Source organism: Phocoena phocoena, chromosome 11 (assembly GCF_963924675.1).
Source record: "Phocoena phocoena chromosome 11, mPhoPho1.1, whole genome shotgun sequence".
NCBI lineage: Eukaryota > Metazoa > Chordata > Mammalia > Artiodactyla > Phocoenidae > Phocoena > Phocoena phocoena.
Window position 1 is genome coordinate 107632 of NC_089229.1, and position 15898 is coordinate 123529.

The following is a 15898-nucleotide window of genomic DNA, read 5'->3' on the forward strand; positions in this document are numbered from 1 at the left end:
TGTACATATACTTATATTTGTATTTATAATCATTTATTTCGACTTTTTTTCCTCAGGAGTGAGGGATTCAATGGGTCCGTTGAGAAGGGAGTCAGGTCAGAAGGAGGCAGGCTGCTCTGGGATGTCTGTGGTCTCCATTTCATAAGTGCACTTTCTGTCAAAAAAGGCCTTCCCCTTCAAGGCCTCTATGAGCTGCTGTAGTCGCTTGGCAAAAGAAAGTGCTTGGGGAGGTTTAGCGGAAGGTGGCGGTGGGGGACGGGGGGGCGGTTGGAGAGGGGGGGGCGGCTGGGGAGCGGGGGGCGGTGGAGCTGCGGGTTGCGGTCGGGCCACTGCAGCGGGGCTCTGGGAGGGAGGTGGTCGAGGAGGGTGTTGGAAGTACCAAGGTGGGCGAATAGAAGGCTGAGTGGAGGCGGGTTTAATGGGGGGCGCTGGAGTAGAAGGAGGGGGAGGGGTGGGCAACTGAATCCTGTGCAAAGCGTTAGAACCAATCTTGGAAGCAATCCAGTTCAGATAGGACCAGGTAGACGTGTAGACTCCGGGGCGCTTAGCTCGGGCACAGCCTACGCCCCAGCTTGTGATTCCCACGACCACGTAGCCGTTTTCCACGCTCTCCCTGCACATGAGAGGCCCGCCGCTGTCCCCCTGCCCAGAAGGACACAGAAGTCGCTCTCTGCCGGAGCCACTTTCCCTGCCCAGAAGCGTCATAGACTCTGGGAGGCATTTTTGCAGTCGTATGGTTCCCTGCTGCCATAAACACAGGCGGTTGTGGTAAAGTTGAGGTGCACCAACAGCTTCTCTGGGATGTGAGAAGGGTGTGGATTGTCATGGGTTTCCTCGCAGTGAGGGGGCAGGATGAGCAAACACATGTGCCTGTGCACGTGGTTTTACGTGCATACGTGAGCATGTGTGTGCAAGGGGATTTGACTGTTTTGCATTGTGGTGAAGAGAGGTGAGCATCGTCTTTGGAGCAGTGTTTGGACCATATGATCTCTGCGTTAGGGTGGGATGAAGTTCTACAGATGGTGATTGACTCTTTGTAGGGGCAGCTCACTGACTGCAGATGCTGGAAGACGGGACCGGGGAAATTTGCTCAGGGATCCAAAAAAGAGGTGTCCGCAAGGGCCTGGACACCCAAAGGAAAGTTACCTGGCAGGTGTCAATCTTGCCTTCAGGATACCCTGCGCACACATTGGTTGAACGAATGCGCCCATTGTACCAGCCGGTCGAGTTACATAAGTTGAGGTCGATGATGTCCACACGTGCCTCCTGCAGTTTAGGTGATATCCTGGGGGCTACAGCCAGGCAACTCAGTGGTCAGTGATCACAGAAGACGTGTTCTGGTAAAGCCTTCCTCCCTCCACTAAAACCCCATCGTCCTGAAATGCTCTGTTTAAACCTGAGATCCATGCAAGTCAATGCCCCCGGCCTCTCCTTACCCACTCCTGAACGGAAGAAAACACACAGCTGGAAGAGCAGAGGAGAGACGGGAGATGGAGGTGGAGGAGAGAGGAAGAGAGGAAGGAGGTGCACGTGGGCAGACGGCAGGTGGAGGATGGAGGGATACAGCTGGAGCGTCGTGTACGTTAATGGTAGATGATGGCTTACAGCGGGGATGTGAACAATTATACGAGGATGCCCTGAGCGCTCACTATGAATCGCACAGGCTTCGTCCCCTTCACTCCTCACAGCTGCCTCAGGAGCTAGGAACGGTTATTCCCCTTTCCTCCCATCAGGAGATTGGAGCACCGCTTGCCAGGGTCACGGCAGGGACCTGGTGCAGCTTGGATTCACACCCAGGTTTTCCTCTCTAGACTCAAGTCCAGGCCATGCCTTTCGTTCTGGCTATAGGTCACCCCCCTGCTTTTTATCCTCCACCCGGTTGTGGATGGGACCCGCTGGACTTGGTCTGATGAGTCCCTCTCCATGTGCCTCGTATCTGTTTTGAGATGTGGAGAGAGCAGGGCTATGCAGGGCCTCCACACACAGGCAGACCTGTCAGGGGCACGGGTGGTTGAAATGACCCCTGAGGCCACGTTAGAACTTCCTTTATTACCTCAGATGCTCAGCCATGACCAGGGGTTAAGAAAGGCCCAGCCTGTGATGGGGCCGGAGCAGCCAGCTCCATTGCCTCTGGCTTGGAGCCCAAGAGCCCACGCGACCGCCCCTCTGCATCACGTGGTCCCACAGACAGGAGGGTTCCACTGGCCCTGCCACAGCAGCACCCACAGCCCAGCCACAGCCCAGTGGGCTTGACCGTCGTCTGCAGTACAGATGGGAGCTGCCAGGACAGACCTGTCGGAGGGGCAGACCCGGAGCGTGGCTCTGAAGGCCGAGACTGGAAGGCAGGCGCCCCGTGGAGCTCTGCGGGTGGGGCGGGCACAGGCAGCATTCAGTAGATGGCTGCTGAATGCATGTGTACGTGGCTTTGGTTACGCTTCCAATCTCCTCAGCCCCCACCTTTCCTTCCCATCCAAGCAGCAATGAGGGTTTTGTACACGCACTGCCCTTCGGGTAGGGGTAACACGGAAATAACAATGGCAAGCCTGGCTTGTTGGCCATTAAGGTGAGCTTTTAAATCTATGGCAGAGCCCACAGTCTTGAAAGCCATGAGATTCACTGTTAAGAGCCAGGTGTCCTGAAACACAGAAGAGTTTTCTCAGTCCCAGCACCTTGGCTTTAAACATCAAATGGCAAAAAAGCCTGCAGGAGCTAAAAATTCAATGGAAAAAGAGGCCGATTCCCAAAAGTGCTCTTCCAGCCCCAAAGCATCCAAGTTCAAGGAACAGGTAGGTCAAGGAAAAGAAAGGTCGGAAGGACTATCACAGGAGGCTGGGGGTTTCTTTAAGACTTGGCCTTAAAGGTGGGGGATGTGCTTGCAAAAAAAAAAAGATAGAAATCTCATTAAATTTAAGGTGATTCTAGAACAAAATAGGTCTTGCATGACATCCAGGGTATAGGTGGGAGCCCACAGTTCTCCTGAGCAAAAGGACAGCAGAGGTGGGGTTGGCGGGCGGGGAGGGGGGGCGGCGGTCACCAGATAGAAATCCTGAGACCAGCCTTCCAGGGACTGCAAGAACCCCCAAAAGAACCCCCGTTGGACGGGTGGGCAGAGCAGGGCAGGCCAGGGGATGAGAAAAGAAGAAAGTGTGCACTTTCTCTAGAGATGATGGCAGAGCCACAGATAGCAACAGCCGGACAGGGATTGACGCCCCAGGCCAGGGAGGAAAGGTTGTGAGTCAGCAAAGGCCAGTGAAAGCACAGGCGGCTGGGAGGAGATGCCCTTCCCCGAGGGACAGCATAGGCGGCAATCCTATCAGAAACTAAGAGCAAACTTTGAGAGAGGAGAAAACGAGTTAAGGGAAGAATCCAAAATTACCAATTTTTGTTACCAAAAAAAGAAAACAATACTGAGTTTTAAACCCCAAATGATTGAACTGCCTTGAGTTAGGAATCCCAGATTTTCCATTATCAATGAACAAAAGAGATTGAAAGCTAAGTTAATTTCAATCACACCTTCACATCCCTAATGTGACTCACGCACCCACCTACGGAAAGCTGAATGGGCAGCTCACGAGCAGAGCCTGTCCTACTCCGTCTTGCCCTGCTAGCAGAACCTTGCTGATCCGCAGAAAGCCACACCCACCGCCAGCCCCTCTCCCGGTCTCCAGAGGACACGCGCAGTAACGGCTGGGCAGGATGGGCTGCTGGGAAGCATGTGGAGCAGAGGTGGCACTAGGACAGAAGGGCCAGGCTCAGGAGCCGCAGAGCTTGGAGACCACGTGACCTGCCCTTCCATATACAGATGGGGAAACTGAGGCACTGAGAGAGGGAGGCTCAGTCTAAAGCCCTTCTCCAAGTGCTGCTACGGGGCATGTCCCCCACTTCCAGAACTCACCCCGGGGCTCCAGGCACAGCCTCGACTCCATGCTAAAGACGCCAAGGTTCTCCTGGCGCCTGCCATCTGCCTCTCCCCAGGGGGCACACCAGCCACCAGTGAGGGGCCCTGGGCAGGGAACTCCACTCTGTTTCTCTGGCTGTGAAAGGGGACAGTGACTGGACCCGCTCACAGCACCGTGCTGGGGACTGGGTGGGGCTAGGGCAGGCATCCACATATTTCCCCTTCACCTCAAGGACCACCAACGAGGTGACCAGCACTTCTCCCTGCCAGTACTCACCGTTGTCTTTTAAGAATCCCCAGCCGGCCACCCAGCATGTCTGGGGAATTCTGGGTGGGCCTGCCCGAAATTGGGGCAGGCAGCCTGGTCCAATGAAGTGCCCACAGGGAACAGGAGGGGTGATCTTCATGAGAGCAATGTCGTTTGCCTCTGAGCCCGAGGAGTATTTCTCGTGAATGATGATTTTCTCAGCGTATCTCTCCTGCAGAGGCGGCTTCACTGGCTTATTGCTTCCCCACACGACTTCCCTTGCTCCGAAAATCAGCCTCCAGTCGGTAACTTTGCTGTGGTCACAGAGGTAAGCCAGGTCACCCTCACTGGGGACTGGCTGGTGACCGTGACCCTTGGAGCACCCCATCCCCAGCGGGTGTGGGTCAACCACACGGGGCCCAAAGCATCAGGTTTCCCCGGCACACAGACCCTCGGAGAACGCCCAGTTCTGAGAAGAGCCTTTCTGAAGACCCCCTCCGCGTGTTCCCGCACATACGTTTTGCTCCGGAAGCAGTGAGCAGCAGTGAGCAGCCAGTGGGCGTTCAGCAAGGTGCCCCCACACACGTGATACCGCCGATTGTCATGGTACGTGAGGACCTGGAGGCTGACCATCCAGGGCCAGGCCCCGACCGCTGCGGGCTGCCCACCGATGATACGCATGCCCCCTTGCTGGTTCTGCCTGAACCGTAGCCCGCAGGGGCCACTGAGGAGAGACCATGGGCACAGTTCGAATCAAGAATAGGCCAGCCTGTCCCCTTGCCTCCACAACTGGGGGAGAGGGGCATGGGGCTGGTCACAGTGGGGAAGAGCTGTGGGGTCCTGCGAAAGCAGGGGCAGCTCGAGGGTGTGGGATCCAGGGGGACGGCTGAGCAGTGGTGCTGTGGCGGCTGTGACAGGAAGCCACGGGCTCCAGGAACTTTTCCAGGGGTGGCATTTCTTGGGTCTTGTGAGTGTGGTCACAAGGTGGGGATAGAGGGGCCCATGGGTAGCTAGGACAGACTGTGAGGGCCCTAGAAGTATGGGAGTTCCCTGATCAGAGGGGGAGGCTAAAGGTGGGAGCAGAGGGGGGTCATCTTGTGTGGGAAACTCCGGGAAGAGCCGGCGGGTCCTGGGGCTGCAGGGCTGGGTTGGACAATGGTAGGAGGAGAGCAGCCGCAGGTAGATAAAGTGACCCCCAGGGGAGGGGGGCACACTGGGGCGGGAGCGGTCCAGAGGGGGAAGGTCAGGGCTCTGTGTCTCTGGTGGGAGTTTGGCAGCCATTGGCATTGCGGGGCACCTTGGGGGCTTGGGATTCTACACGTGGAGTGGAGGTCCCAGAGGTACCGCCTGACGATACCCTGGGGCCTTTGGGGTCACCCTCAGTGGGGGGGGGGGTCCCAGTATCTGCGGGAGGACAGGAGCTCCTGAGAATCAAGACTCCCGTTCAAGAGGCAGTGAAGTCCGTCACTGGGCGGGGAGGGAGCACAGGCCTGTGTGCTGCAGAGCCCCAGGAGTCGATCTCTGGAGGAAACCATGGACGTCTGGGGCCCTGGGGGCTCTGGGATGAGGATGCTGGGAGCAGGGATGGTCTGGGTTGGGGATGTGGGTAACAGGCGCTGTGAGACCCGGGGGACCGCTGAGGCCCCAGCTTGGCTTCCTCCAGAGCCCTGGACAGAGGGTGTCTGGGTGGGGTCTCTTACTCAGAGGACACCCTCCCCGCCCCTGTGTCTCCGACACTTACTCACACGTGGTGTTATCTCTAGCGACCACAGACACTGCCAAGACCAGCAGAACGGCAGTTGGCAGCATCTCTACCAAACTCCTGCCCCAGCCTGGCCTGGAAGCCCAGTGACCTCACAAAGCTCCATGGCCTTCTGACCAATCAGCAGAGTGACCTCCCACCCCCCACCCTCCAAGCAGTCAGGCCAGGCAGGAGGAGCCCTTTAGCTCAACCGGTTCATGCTGAAGTGACTTCCCAACTTCCTGCACAGGTTTCCCCCGCGCCAGCGTGACGTGGGTTCACGTGCAGCCCCCTCCCTCTGTCCCAAGGCCAGGATCTTCAGTCCCAGTTATCTTCCAAGGTCCCACACCATCTGAGGTTCCAGCTTTATGCAGGTTCAGGGTCTGACCCTCACGCAAGCTGTAGCCACAGTCCCATTCCAACTCACAGACTGAGGGACAGCTCAGCCACTCTGCGACAAGATGGTGCAAAATGTCAGCGGTTCGAGGGAGGCTCCACGTGTTGACAGACCCTTAACACTGCGGGGGGAAATTGTCTTTCCCTCTTCCAAGTGTGTGCTATCAGCACGCTTTCTGAAGACCATTTTGAACTTACCCAGCTTAAGACTACAAAGCCCACCTTTGTGTCCACAGGGTCTTGGTGTCTTCTACCTGAGTGTCTCCAGGTCTCCTCCCTGGGGCCATGTGCAGCAGGGTCTCCTATACCTGAGTGTCAGGAATTCTCAGCACAGTTACCTGAATGCCATGAAGTGATGTTTCTTCTGACCGTCAGGAGACAGCATCTCGCCTCCCAGGGTAGGAGAATGCTCACCTCACCCACCTGGATGTTAAAAAGTTTTACCTCCCCCGTAAGAGTGTGGGAGGTCGCATCTCTACCTACTGGAGGAGCAGTCTTAGCTCCTGTACCTGAGTATAAGGTCTCAACTGGCCTATCTGAGTGTCAAGGAGTTGCACTCCACCTATATGAGTGTCACAAGGTCCCACCTCTCCCACCCGACTGTCAGGACACCTCATGTCCTCTTTCCAGGTGTGAAGAGTTTCCAGGTTGTCAGACGATCTCGATTCCTTTACCCGAGCATCGTCTCTGACGAAATGTCCTACTTTCTCATTTCATGTAACTTTCAGGAGGTCACTTCCCGCTCAACTGGACATCCAGCAGGTGGCATATATCTTACCTGAGTATCAGGGGCTGCCGTCTCCTCTCCCCGACTGTGACGATGTCTCTTTTCTTCCATCTCGGGGCCAAAGGCCTCAGCTCCACCGCCTGAGTGTCACTTTGTCCCATCTTCTGCCTGAGAACCGAAAGGCCTCACATCCTCTATCTGAGTGTCAAGAGGTTGCATCTCACCTATGTGAGTACTCTGAGGCTTCAACTGCCACACTGGGGTGTCAGGGATGCGAGAATCCCCACTTGACGGCCAGGAAGTCTCCCAGCCCCTGCTTGAGGAGACCGTCATCTCCCTTCTGGAATGTCGTGAGCTTACATCTTCTCTACCTGAGCACCACAAGGTCTCCTCTCCTCTACATAAGTGTCCAAAGCTCTCCTCTCAACCCCCTGACTGTCTGAAGTCTTTCTCTCCCCTTCCTGGGTGTCTGGAGGTCTCATCTCCCCTACCTGAGGGTCATGAAATCTCTATCTCCCATGTGAGCGCAAGGAGGTCTTACAGGCCCTGAGTGTCGGGAGGTCTCATCTCTTCTGCTCTGTGTCTGGAGGTCCTGCCTCTTCTCTCTAAGTGACCGAGGGGTCTCCTGTCCCTTACTTTAGTACAAGCACGTCTCATCTTCCTTATTTGAGTGTCATGAGGCTTCGTTGTCCCCGGGTATCAGGCTTTTCCATCTATTCTACCTAATTGTCGGGCCATCTCACTTCCTCTCCAATGTCCAGAGACATCCTCTCACACACCTTGTTGTCAGGAAGTTATTTTCTCCACATGACTGGCCCCAAATATACTCTCCCTGCAGGTCAGAAGGTCTTGTTCTCTCCTATTACAAAGATGAGTTTGAGATTCATTATTTCCCTTCCTGCCAAGCGGGAGGTTTTATCTCCCTTATATAAATGCAATCAGGTCTCAAAGATATCAACTATTGGAGTGTCACGAGATTTTTCTCTCTGCTACTGCATGTCGGGAGGTCTCCCTCTCCGCTCCCTGAGCGTAAGGAGGATTCATCTCCCCTCCGTCCGTTTCAGGGCTCTTAGATACTTTATCTGTTAGGATCTCTTACTGCCCATACCTGAGTGTCACAGGACTTGTTTCTTCTACTTGACTTTCAGGAGGACTCTTCTGCCTTACATAAGTGTTCAAGGTGTCTCTCTCTCTCCCTCTCTCTCTCTCTCCCTCTCTCTCTCCTCTCTCTCATCTCAGGTGGTCTCACCTCTTCTATCTGAAGGTTTCGAGGTCCTATTTCACCAACCCGAGGCCTTGCTTATTTTAACTCAGTGTCAGACTGTGCCTGTTTGGAAATATAGTTCGAGAAATGGCAACAGGAACTCTAGAAGTGATGTTAAAGGTCTGCTTGTTAAAGAAAATGTTATTCAGGTGTTTTCACAGGATTTTGATGGGCATAAAATTGATACGGTACTTAGATCCATGAGAATCATTTAACAGAATGATGTAACCATTTATTTTAAATGTTAATATGTACAATTTTCTGGAAATCATAACTTTTGCAAGTTTTTCAAAATATAGGATGAAAACGTAACATATAAACTTCAAAATGAAAAGTGGTACCCAGTTTTTCAAAACATTTAGGGGTTATGCAGTAACAAAGATTGAAGACCCAATGTCTAGATCCTAGAAGACAATTCTTGTTTGACTCTTCAGAGTAGCGCCCGCTTCTGATTCTTGGAGGGGTTAGAGCACCTGCCCCCGGCCACAGTCATGGGTTGAGCGATAGACACACAGACCGGCAGAGGCTTAATTTTGTCATTAAACCTAATGGAAGGGTGACTGCGTTTGCCTTCTCCACGCTGTTCCCCAGAGCAAAGGAGGGAGGTGGGAAGGTACAGGACAGTTAGGATTCCGGGGCCAGAGGATGGGGTCTCAGTGGCTACTGGGGGCTGGGCTCAGGCCAAGGTGGGGCTCCCGCACCCCTCCCCGCGAGGTTCCTTCTCCCCGGTCTCCTGTCCCACTCCCTCCGCACCCCGACGTGACTGACCCCAGCCCTCCGCCCTGCTCCTGTCCACTCTGCACCCCACTCACCTGAACAGTCCAACTCCCACCCCATCTTCCTCACGCTGACCCTTGACCTCTGCCGGCTCCCACCGGCCCCTGCCTCACTTCTCCCATCCTCTGTTGTTCTCCAGCACGGCCCCCGGCAGAGAAGAAACCTCATCGTCCAGCCAGCCTTAGTGCCCCCAGGACCTTGGGGGTGGCTGGTGGTGAGGGAGGGCTGGAGCCACAGCCTCTGCTCCGGGTTCCACAGAGAGCACTGGTGAGTTGCTTGGGGCCCCTGAGAGGATAAAGCTGGAACATTCTGAGGTCGTGACGAGGCAGAGGCGGGGCAGGGAGTTCGTCGTCCAGAGTGAGAAAGTGGCCACAGGCGTTTGGAGGCTTCAGCTCACTCAGCCCTGTGTCCCTCTGCCATCTCTCCACCTGCCGCTGCAGGCTTCTCTGGTATAGATCTGGAAGGTTCTGACCCATTTTCTGAGGCACTGGGGTGGCTTCCAACCCGTGGGGACATCGGTCTCCCCAGACCCCCGGGGGCCAGGACGGCAACGCCATTCCCAGGGAAGGCGGCTCCCACTGCCGAGCTCTTCCTCTCCTCCACTGGAAAGCTGGACTCGCCCCAAGTCCAGGGCCCAGTTCCGGGGAGGCCCAGGGTTCCACGCACAGCTCAGAGGAGCCCAGCGCCCCAGCTGCCACAGCGCTCCGGCCCAGAGCGAGTCAGGGCCCCACCTCTGTCCCGCACACCCGGGCCCTCCCAGGCCCCCACTCCTCGACTCCCTTCTTGGCCTCTTCTGTAGGATGACCACTGCTTCTAACTTGAAAACGAAGCCAAAAATTTGAAAAGTGTTGAAAATTTGAAACCGGGGGGCTTTCTAGACAGACGGTGAGCCTCTCTCAAGGTCCCACTGCCAAGCAGTCGCCGTCGCAGCCTCACTGGGGCCTTCACCTTCCTTTGCAGGCCGTCCAGACCTTCACCTGCTCCTCAGAGCTGCTCTGCCTTCCCCCCACCTCCGGGTAAAGACTCCTGAGTCCACCCCGCTTCTGCCCACAAGGCTTCACCCATCCACCGTTCTTACTCTCCCTGGGATCCTCACCCTTCCCTGGAGGCGTCGCCCAGGCCCCATCCTGAATCGAGGTCTACGTTTGTCGTGTGTCACTTTCACATTCCACCTTGACCCAGCGTGGCCAGGCTCTGCACCCACTGCCCTCCTAAAACCCCACCGGGCGACTGGTGCCCAATTGGTCTGATATCCCACCTCTGCGGCTTCTGGCCCTGTCTCAGACCTGGGCCCCGCAGTCTCCACCCTTTCACGGCTCCCTCTGGGTCTCCTTGGCCCTCTCGTCTCACTGTTCCTCCTCCTTTCACTCTTAGAGGTGCCTCTGCCCTTCCTGTGAGCTACCAGCCCCCACCAGGTGCCACACGGCACTTGCCCCATCAGTGGCTGGTGGCAGCTGGCTCAGAGGGGAGAAGGCCTGAACGTGGGCAGAAGCTTTGGGGGCTGGAAAGCACGGGTAGACAGAAGAGGGTTCAAAGACAGGAGCAGCAGAATTTAGGGACAACTGGAACCAGGGGGAAAAGTGGACAGAGGCCACGGAGGACAACCGGACTTATAGCTCAGGAGGTGTCATTCACTGAGCTGGTGAGCAGAGGGCGAAGCTTCCAGCTCAGGAAGCATGGGCTCAGGTCCAGCAGGGCTTGGGGAGAGAGAGAGGCACGGAGAAGCCGGGCGCATGGGCTTGGAGCTCGGCAGAGAGACTGGGGCAGAGACGGGGATCTGCAGGTGATCGCGGCGTGTGGCTGAATGCTTACTTGAGGCCGGGGAGGTTTGTGTGAGCTGTCCAAGGGACAGCAGAGTTTGTGCTCCCAATATCTCCTCTCAAGCAGGCAACAGAGAGATGGTTTCATTTCTTATAAATTTATTACATAATAATATTATAATAATTATTATCAATAATAATAATATAAGAAACATAGATCTCTGTGGGGTGTATCACAACGTCAGGGTCAGGAGGCCTCAGGACTGGAGCAGGGGGTGAAATCCCCCAGCTGGAACTCCATACAAAAGGAGGGGTGAAGCAGAACTGACCCTGTAAAGTTAAAAACCCAAATTGAACGGAACCAAAAACCCACAGGTGAGTGTGAGACGAGTGTGTATGTGGCAGTCTGTTACAGTGACTGCTGCTGTGTGTGTGACCTGGTCTCTTGGTGAAAGGGTTACTGGGTGTGAATCTGCCCAGGGAATGGGGCCAGCGGGCTGGGGGCGGGGCAGGTGGGCACAGACCGGCGTGCCAGGTCCCTGGGCTGTGAAAACTTCTGTTTTCTGGGTTTTTTAATTTTTATTAAAAAAAGCTAGAAATATAAACAGAAACTTGTGAGTGACGTGGATGGAGCTTAGTCCAGACTCCACAGCCTAGGTTTAAAAACGTCCCGGGCCCCCCGCCCCACAGGTCATTGCTGAGTGTGAGTAGTCACAGTAAGGGGGCTGGGGTGCCCGCCGGGGCCTTTGCCTCTCCCCGGGGCTCGCAGTGGCCTGGCTCTAGGGCTGCCCCTATGAAGCCCGACGGGGTGGGGGGGGGGGGAGAGCACTGCCTCCAGGGGCCCTTGGGGGCCTCTCCCAAGCAGCAAGCCTTCACCAAGAAGGCCCACGCAGGCTCGGCGAGGCTCTGGAGGGACAGGCTGGGCAAACAGCAGGTCCCAGTGTGCAAGACAACCTCTGACTTTCTTTGGAAGTGGAGACGGGGTGCTTTCACAGGCACACACCCATGCACGCACCCTGTGCACGCTTCCGAAGCCCCTACACTAGTCCAGAGTGGCCCCTAGGGACCGCTCTCCAGTCAGGCACACGCGGGGCTCCGATGCACTCAGTCGCACCCCGAGATTCACACACTCGCACATGTGCGCCCACACGCAGGGCGGAACTGGAGACTTCAGGTCTGAGGCAGGGAGGCTTCTTTGCTGTAGTCGCCCAGCAGCGTGGGGAGGAGGCTAGACCCCTACTGGGGAGGGACCCTGTGAGAGAGAGAGCTGGGGGCGGGGGCCAGGGCCCTGCCCTCCCACCCCACCCCCGCTCCAGGGCCACGGTCTCCCAGGCCATCTGACCTTGCTAGTGCCCAGCAGGACTCGCTGCCTGCCGCCCCTCCTCCACGCAGCACCTGAAGGGTCGGTGGGGCACACTATAGCTCAGCGAGGGGAGAGGGCCCAGCCGGGGCCCCAGGGCGGGTTACTAGGACCCTGGCCAACCCCAGACCAGCTGGAGCGTCCCCCACCCCATGTGGGGTGGCAGTGGCAGTTGAGGGGCCAGAGATGGAAGACTGGGCAGCCGCAGCGGAACCAGTGGGGGGCTGGAGGGGAGGGGAAGGGAAGCTATTGAGGACAGAGATATTTGTTCCTTTTCTCGTTCCAAATATAGAGTGGATTAAAATATGCAAAACAGGGGGGCTCCTTGGCCCCCAACCGAGAACCCCAATGTCTCCCCCCTCCCCCCGAGTCACCAAGGTGTGTCTTGACCTTGCATGCTGGACTAGGTTCCCCCCTCTGCGAAAGTAGCCACCAGGAGCTGAGCGGGAGATGGTCAGGCCGGAGCACCCCCGTCCCCAACCCCCTCCCGCTCCAGCCCCCCCCACCCCCACCCCCGCCCCACGGCCCGCGCCCTTCCTGACCGTGTGCTGGGTGGGGCTCGACGGCCTGGGAGGGCACTAAGCAATGTACAGGGCAAGTCTCCGAGCAACAGCAAACAGGACGATTCATGCAACATTCCTGGCCCGGGCGCCGTTGGGGTGGGGGTTAGGGGGCGGGCCGAGCCCGCGGCCCGGGGGCGGAGGTGGGGGACCCTGCCGGCAGGGCGCGGGCATGGGGGGCGGGGGGGCGTCAGCTGCCGTCCAGCTGCCTGAGCGCGCGCTCGATGTTCATGCGGTGGCCCACGCGCGTGACGCCCAGCTCCACGAAGTCGTCCTTGGTGAGCGCCGGCAGGTGCGCGCCCTCGATCTCGTGGTCCTCGAAGCGGTCGCGGTGCTCGCCCAAGTGGATGCTCTCCAGCCAGTCGCCCACGTCGAACTTGCTCCAGAGTTGCAGGGGCTTTTGCTGGAAGGGCCGGCGCGGGCTGGGGGCCCCGGGGCCGGGGCCAGGCGCTGGCGAGGGCAGCGGCGAAGGCGAGGGTGAGCGGCTGCGCGCGCTCACACTGCGCACCACAAAGCGCACCTCCTTCGGCTCGTGCGGGATGGAGAGGCTGGACGACTTGAGGATGGTGGGGGGCGTGAGGCCGAAGGGCCGCCCCGCGCCCCCCGCGCCCGCCCCCAGCCCCTCCACCCGCTCCAGCGACGCGGGCTTCACTGGGCTCGGGGCGCGCCGCGCCACTGGGTAGCGGCCGCCGGGCCGCACCGGGTAGGAGGCCCCGCCGCCCGGGCCCCCAGGGCTGCGCTGCGCTGAGATGGAGCTCAGCTCACCGAGGCTGCTGAAGAGCCTGCGGAGGGAGAGGGGGTCAAGGCCAGGTGAGGGGCACTAGGCCAGGTGGGGGTGGGCGGAGGGGCGGGGGCCAGCGGCCAGGAGGACTGTGGGAGGGTGGGGGCGGGAGGGGGTGGCCTGGGACTCGGTGGGTAGCCTTAGGGCCAGAGGAAGAAAGGAGGGTAGGGTCCTGTGGTTACTCTGGCCTGGTCCTCAGACTCAGAGCCAGTGCCCTGCTGGGGGAGGCGGGGCCCTAGACTGAGCGGCCCACGAGGAGTAAAACCCCTGGCCCCCTCCACTCTTTGCGGGCTCCAAGAGCAGGCTGCCAGAGGAAAGACAGCTGCTGGGACAAAGGGCTTCCCACCGCATTTCTGACAGCCCGGGACACCAGCTCTGGACACTGCCCCGTCCACCCACACCCTGGAGAGTAAGACTCCGGCAAGACCCCTCACCACTTCTCCCACACACCACTTCCCCCTCTGTCATCACGAGGGGACCCAGAAAGACCTGGGCTGGCCACACGGCTGGCTGAGTCGTGGTACAGGCTGGTGGCAGCACAAGACGGAACAAGTCCATGAGGTCTGAGACAGACACGAGGCGGCGTTCACACCCACACAGAGCGGCGGCACGTGCAGGGCAGGCGTGAGGCAGCAACACACCCATGACACTCGGCCTCCCCGCACGGGACAGCACACAGCAGCAGCGGTAGCACCCACGTGTGTTACATACATGCAGCAGCAGTGGCAGGAGTGGCAGTGGCCTGCTCACGACAGTGACAGCAGCACGTGTGCACGCGCACACACACACACACACACACACACACACACACACACGGGTCTTCACTTCCCAGCATCACCTGATAGGACCCCAGGTCTTCAGCCCCGCCACGCCCCCCAGCATGGCCATGGTGGGAGGCCTGGCTGGGGGAACTCCTCCAGAGAAAACCCACTCCTAGATCCCATGCCACCTCCACCCCGTTTCTTTCCCTATCCCCTACTGTGGCCACGGGAAGCCTCATGGGGCCGTCAGTGGCACCAAAGCCCCATGAAGCCACGCAGAGCAGAGATCCAGGCGGGCAGGTGCAGTGCACAGACAGTGAGAGGCATGGGATGGGCATGCTCACTTACACAGCCGGCGCTCGGGACCACCGCGCAGCTAGACAGAGCAGCCACATGCAGATGGGCGGGAGAGAGCAATGAGAGAGAGTGTTAGCGGCCCAGGCCCTCAGAGCAGGCACATGGCCCCCAGTCACGGCCACAGCGAGGGCAGCCAGGTGCAGGGACCCCCTGGCCAGATACCCAGTAAGAGAGGGATTCAGGTGCAGTGGGCCCAGGTGCGATGGGAGGGAGCACATCTGGAGCTGCTGGAGGAAGGAAAGTGCAGGCACGACGTGGGCAGAGCTGGGTGGGCTCCTGGCTTGCCTGTGAGCTGTTCTCTGGTCTGTGAAGCGCAGACCACAGTGGTGTCCATCCACAGGCTTTACTAAGAGCCCTGTGTGGCAGCTGCTCAGCAGACCCCTGGCACTTGGGGATGCTTCGTGTCCCCTTGTGTTGCTGCTGCCTGAAGGGCCTCTCTCCAGCTGCCATCGCACCTCCCTCTCCCTGCCCTTGCCCACACTGGGCTAAGGACCCCTCCCCTGGGTTCCCCCACCCACCTCTGTGCTACCCTGACTGGCACCTGTCCCACACTGCACAGGCACCCTGAGCATCCCTCCTCCCCTGAAAGCAGGTTTGGTCTCTTCCTGTCTCAGCCGTGCAAGGTGAGCCTCCCGCTGGAGACCCAACTCTGTCCCTCCCACTCAGCCTGGTTTCCACTGCCTTCCACTGGCTCCCTCTCCTCAGCCTCTGTCCCTGCTGCCTCGCCCACCTGCTCAGACCCAGAGCAGAGCCTCTTGAAGAGGCCAGACCATGCTTCCCCCACCCAGCAGAGAGGGACTCAAAGGACGCCTGGGGTGATGGGCTCAAGGAACAGGCACCGATCACCGGAAGAGACCTTCCCCTCTCCCACATCTGACCTCCACGGTACCGCCTGGGTTTCGGAGCAAAGTGGGGCGGCAGTGGAGGGTGGGGGAGGGTGCCAAGGAGGTGGTAGGTGCCCAAGTGGTCGTGATTGCTAGGGAGAGGGCGAGGGGGCAGTGCTGGGGGATCGGGCCCAGTACAGCACTCCCCTCCCGCACCCCGGGGCCTCAAGCATCCCACCCTGGCATGGGGACCTGCATCTCGGGATGCAGTTCTGCGTGGCCCACCCCCAGAGTCCCCTGGAGCACGGTCTGCAGCCCTGGCAGGGGGTGAGCTGGAGGCCTAGGATGAGGGCAGACTGGCTCAGAAGCACCAGGGAGACCCTGCCGAGGGGAGATACTGGGTGTGGGGAGGTGGGCACCTGCCAGAGGCTAGGGCTGGTGCCAG

At 58.6% G+C, this 15898-nt stretch overlaps 2 protein-coding genes across 3 annotated transcripts in view; both read right to left on the minus strand.

Annotated features, from left to right (window-relative positions):
• ACR (acrosin) lies at positions 1–5963 on the minus strand. Its single transcript, XM_065887299.1, has 5 exons — positions 5887–5963; positions 4663–4869; positions 4176–4459; positions 1147–1292; positions 1–642 (listed from the first exon to the last, which is right to left on the minus strand). Exons 1-5 carry the CDS (start codon positions 5952–5954, stop codon positions 97–99), a joined length of 1251 nt encoding a protein of 416 aa, XP_065743371.1. The 5' UTR covers positions 5955–5963; the 3' UTR covers positions 1–96.
• A 4986-nt stretch (positions 5964–10949) lies between these two features.
• Positions 10950–15898, minus strand: part of SHANK3 (SH3 and multiple ankyrin repeat domains 3) — a 48905-nt gene continuing 43956 nt past the window's right edge. The window contains exon 22 of one of the 2 annotated variants that reach the window (XM_065886644.1): positions 10950–13512. In XM_065886644.1, the coding sequence (XP_065742716.1) occupies positions 12921–13512 (592 nt within the window). In that variant the 3' untranslated portion in view covers positions 10950–12920. The remainder of the gene's footprint in view (positions 13513–15898) is intronic. The other variant, XM_065886645.1, reaches the window with a different exon arrangement.

Bases quoted from the DNA above. Each gene is read 5' to 3' on its own strand.
- ACR (XM_065887299.1), bottom strand. From the start codon at position 5,954: ATGCTGCCAACTGCCGTTCTGCTGGTCTTGGCAGTGTCTGTGGTCGCT. The intron at 4,460-4,662 runs GTATGTGCGGGA...CTGTGACCACAG, and splicing joins CACTGCTTCCGGAGCAAAAC to CAAAGTTACCGACTGGAGGC. The intron at 643-1,146 runs GTAACTTTCCTT...CCTTCTGGGCAG, and splicing joins GCAAGATTGACACCTGCCAG to GGGGACAGCGGCGGGCCTCT.